The following is a 4,572-nucleotide window of genomic DNA, read 5'->3' on the forward strand; positions in this document are numbered from 1 at the left end:
GTCTGATATATGCATATTTGGTATGATTTTCAGGGAATCATCTACCGTAAGTGCGTGACCACTGCTAAAGTCTTAATTCGGTTCTTTACTGTCAACAATTGGCCCGTCTGAAGGAAGTAATCGCCCAGAAGTGAACAGCTTTGACAAATATAAACTAAAATATGTTCCATTAGGACAATACCAAGCCATACACATCCATAGTGAATCACCGGAAGGTTGGGAGGTTGGGTTGGGAGGTTCTTATGCATCCATCTGATAATCCAGATCTAGCACCAAGAGATTACTACCTGTTCATGTCTATGACGAAATTTTTTTTGTTGAAAAATACGTCACAAGAGAAGCTTTAGAAAATCGGAATTCCTGTTTTTGACATTATGAAATTACCTTTAAATTGAAATAAGTTATCGAAAAACATAAGAGAATATTATAATTTTGTTCACATAACGATTGATTCTAAGTTCTAAAACTAAACAAGTTAGTGGCCCCGCCGCTTACTAAGTTTTTTGTACACATCTCGTAAACTACTAGTGCTATATCAAGGAAACTTTCTAGAGTCGTTTCCTGTAGGTACCTTATACAGTCCAAAAATGGAGGAAATCGGATTATAACTACGTCCACCTCCCATACATAGGTTATGTCGAAAACTACTAAAAATATTTTCCTTGCATCCCAATGATATGTTGTGAAAATAGGTCAAATCGGTTCACAACCACGCCTACTTCCCATATACCAGAACTTTGAAGTCGATCTGAATCGTTATTTTGAAGAAATTCATAGGGAGTATTTTTCTTCGAATAATATATCTCCGTGCCGAAAAATAGGTGAAATTGTGTCATTACTTCACCTAGCTCCCATATACCTAATATTAGGGTCTCGAACTTTCAATGGACTTTATACCAATACATATATGCCGAATATGTGGTTCAAAATGTGCGTTATATTAATAAAATTAAATAAATTAATACCGAGAGTAAAAAACCCGACATTAACCCTTCCTTCACTTCTTTTAAATCGCATATAATACATTCAATTAGTTATAGACTTTGACAAAAAAAATCGTAAATATCAACTTATAGCTTATATATTTCCTAAAGTGGCAACTGTCAAACGACATGTCAAAATTATAGCATAGAATTTCCTAAGAGGATAGCTGTCAAAATAATCACACATATGTTTTTGACATATATGTTCAGTATACTCTGACAATTTGTTTCTAGAATTTGTTTCTTAAGATTTGCTAATATTTTATAGATATCTCCCTGAAAATGTCTTTAGAATTAAAGAAAAAAATCTCCAATCATTTTTGTTGAAAATTTAAAAAAAAATTCAACGGAAAATAGACAGCTTTTCATACACTCTGACCTTCTCAGTTCAAACTACAAAGTATAACCCTGTATTGCTCTATTGTCAAGTAGACTCTCTACATACTATTGGAGATATAATAAAATATTTTTATTTAAATATTAATATCTTTATATAAATTCAGTAAGTATGTCGACACATCATAATTCAATTTCGCACGCTTTAATAAAATATTATAAGGCATAAAAATTGCCATAACTTATCAATTTAACACGGTTGCGAAAAATTCTCGTAAATGAAATGCAATTTGGTATTTTTATTCACAGTTGCAAACGTATTTTCAACTGAAGTAGTACACTTTATTCCTCCAAAATATTAAAAAAAGTACTATGATAGGCAAAAAGGACATTTGCTATGGAGCTCTGATTGGTATACTTCAAATATTCAGCGTTGTAAAGGCAGATATTGAAGGATGGGAAATGGCATCTGGAGAATTGTATCAAAATGGTAATGGAAAATGTGTATAATTTTGAAACTTTATATTGAAAAAACTTTTATAAACAGTTGAGGGCGCTTATTCGGTGCGTTTTGGTAAGACGGAGTATACAGTTTGGCATCGAAAGCCGGTAGGTGGAATTTTATAATAATTTATTATACTCTCGCAACAAATGTTGCTAAAGCGAGTATTATAGTTTTGTTCACATAACGGTTGTTTGTAACACCCAAAACTAAACGAGTTAGATATAGGGTTATATATACCAAAGTGATCAGGGGTGAAGAGTGGAGTTCAAATCCGAATGTCTGTCTGCCCGTCCGTCCGTCTGTGCAAGTTGTAACTTGAGTAAAAATTAAGATATCTTAATGAAACTTGGCACACTTATTTCTTGGCACCATAGGAAGGTTGCTTTCGAAAATGAGCAAACTGCCACGCCCACAAAATGGCGAAAACCGAAAACACATAAAGTGCCATAACTAAACCATAAATAAAGCTATGGAAAAAAAATTGGTATGAAGGATCACACTATGAGGGGCATATTTGGATGTAATTTTTTTGGGGAAGTGGGCGTGGCCCCGCCCCCTACTAAGTTTTTTATACATATCTCGCAAACCAATAGAGCTATATAGACCAAACTTTCTGCAGTCGTTTTTTTAGAGTCGCAGTCGTTTTTTTAGACACTTACTAGTACAGTCCAAAAATGAAAGAAATCGTATCATAACCACACCCACCTCCCATACAAAAGTTAGGTTGAAAATTACTAAAGGTGGGTTAACTCACTAACGAAAAACGTCAGAAACACTAAATTTCACATACGCAATGGCAGATGAAAGCTGCACTCAGATTTTTTTAAAAAAATGGAAAATGGGCGTGGCGTCGCCCACTTATGGGTCAAAAACCATATCTCAGGAACTACTCGACCGATTTCAATGAAACTTGGTTTGTAATAGTTTCCATACATCCCAATGATATGTTGTGAAAATATGCCAAATCGCTTCACAACCACGCCTACTTCCTATATACCAGAACTTTGAAGACAATCTGAATCGTTCACTTTACAATATATAAAGTAAGTACTAGTGAAGATATCGGTGCAGCACTTTGCACAAGTACTATGTTTATAGTGTGGCAGCCCCATTCTAAAAATCGCCGAAATCGGCAAATAGGTTTCCAAGGCCCCATGTATAGAACATGAGGACCTCGGTGCTTCTAACCTAATATTAGGGTTTCCAACTTTCAATGGACTTTATACAATATATATGACGAATATGTGGATCAAATTGTGTATTATATAATATAAATAAAGTTAAATATATAAATTGCGAGAGTATAAAATGTTCGGTTACACCCGACCATAGCCCTTCCTTACTTGTTTTTAATTTATTTTAATGAAGAATTTAAGTGTCTTAATTATATTTCTTATAATTTTTTGATATATTCTATATTTAAATGCTACTCCTTCATAGCTGACTTGGCAAAACGCCTATGACTTCTGTGAACGCTACAACAGTAGTCTGGTAGTGTTAAACGAACGCGAGAAAATTGTGAAATTGCAATTGTTTTTAGTGAAAAATAGTAAGTGTCCCTTAAAAGAGAGTTAGTTATACTAAGAACCGAAATTCATTTATTTTCTACCGTTTCACTTAGATTTCGTTCAAGCTCAAATCAACGATGACGATCCCGGCTTCATTTACTGGATTGGTGGCAACGATTTGAAAGAACGCAATAAATGGATGTGGATACCGATTAATAAGCCATTTACATACACCCACTGGCTGGTTGGCGAACCGACGCGCTCTTCGGATCAACGTTGTGTAGAGATGGGTGATAAGGCGCTCGGACGTTGGAGCAATAGTCCTTGTTCACTAAAGCGTTACTTCATCTGCGAACGTAGCTTCAAATCTGTGCGTCAACGTATTGAATTGTAATCATGGAAATTTTTTATATATTTTTGGAGAAGCATAATCGAGTTTGTATGAGTGTGGGAAAAGTTATAAAACCCAAGTAATCAGAGCCATATCAATATCTTTTAAAGAAACTAAACTCTCTACGTTGATGCATTCGGAACATTGTATCTTATACAAGCGATATACTATATAGCATATATGAATATACCTTCAATATTATTTAAAAAAGAGAGAAAATCTTATCAGTTAAACATTAAAGCCAATTTAGTAATCACCAGGAGCAATAAATATGATATCACTATTAAGCATGCATATGATATTCCTACAGCTATTCCGATAAATTTACATTCTATTAGATATCAAACACTCAAATCGCATTAGCATCACTTTACTTCGCATTCAATTTCCATATTACGCTATTATGGGCGCACACTTGACTTACTTGCGCCAACGATTTATGCAATGACTTGTGTAAGTAAAGATATCGTGAAAGATAGGAAGAGGAAAAGCGAAAAAGCGAGCGCCGTAAGAGAGTTGTCAGCTACAATTTACTATCAATAAATTTTCATTAGCAACATAATCCTAAAATATGAAAACTATTGAATGTTGCCACCAAAACTAACAGTGTCTGCAACAAAAACAAACAAACACCTTTTAAATCCAGTGTAGTAAACGACCCAACGACCCACTTAGCTGGGTATACATATATCACCAACTAGCAACAACTTAAGACGCTTAAGTAGATGGTAATGCTTGAGAGTGTTGGCTGACGCCTTTCGTGTATATGACGACGAACCCAAGCAATCGTGTGCAATCCGAAACCACCAAGCAGCCGACAGCGTGTTGCACGTGTGGCACATTGCGGTC

The 4,572-nt window shown here is 34.9% G+C and overlaps 1 protein-coding gene across 1 annotated transcript; it reads left to right on the top strand.

Moving 5' to 3' along the window:
* The first annotated feature begins 1,613 nt into the window (after positions 1–1,613).
* Positions 1,614–4,017, top strand: LOC105214975 (CD209 antigen-like protein C). The gene is made up of 4 exons (XM_029042091.2): positions 1,614–1,809; positions 1,867–1,928; positions 3,265–3,373; positions 3,446–4,017. The coding sequence occupies exons 1-4, from the start codon at positions 1,692–1,694 to the stop codon at positions 3,724–3,726; spliced, it is 570 nt and encodes a 189-aa protein (XP_028897924.2). The 5' UTR covers positions 1,614–1,691; the 3' UTR covers positions 3,727–4,017.
* Positions 4,018–4,572: the final 555 nt, after the last annotated feature.

This window comes from Zeugodacus cucurbitae, chromosome 6 (assembly GCF_028554725.1).
Source record: "Zeugodacus cucurbitae isolate PBARC_wt_2022May chromosome 6, idZeuCucr1.2, whole genome shotgun sequence".
NCBI classification, from domain to species: Eukaryota; Metazoa; Arthropoda; class Insecta; order Diptera; family Tephritidae; genus Zeugodacus; species Zeugodacus cucurbitae.

What these genes read in the sequence shown, in the direction of transcription:
- LOC105214975 (XM_029042091.2), top strand. Translation starts at nt 1,692, where the DNA reads ATGATAGGCAAAAAGGACATTTGCTATGGAGCTCTGATTGGTATACTT. An exon ending in TGGAGAATTGTATCAAAATG is followed by an intron (nt 1,810 to 1,866) that starts GTAATGGAAAAT and finishes TTTTATAAACAG; the next exon opens with TTGAGGGCGCTTATTCGGTG. An exon ending in ATTGTTTTTAGTGAAAAATA is followed by an intron (nt 3,374 to 3,445) that starts GTAAGTGTCCCT and finishes CGTTTCACTTAG; the next exon opens with ATTTCGTTCAAGCTCAAATC.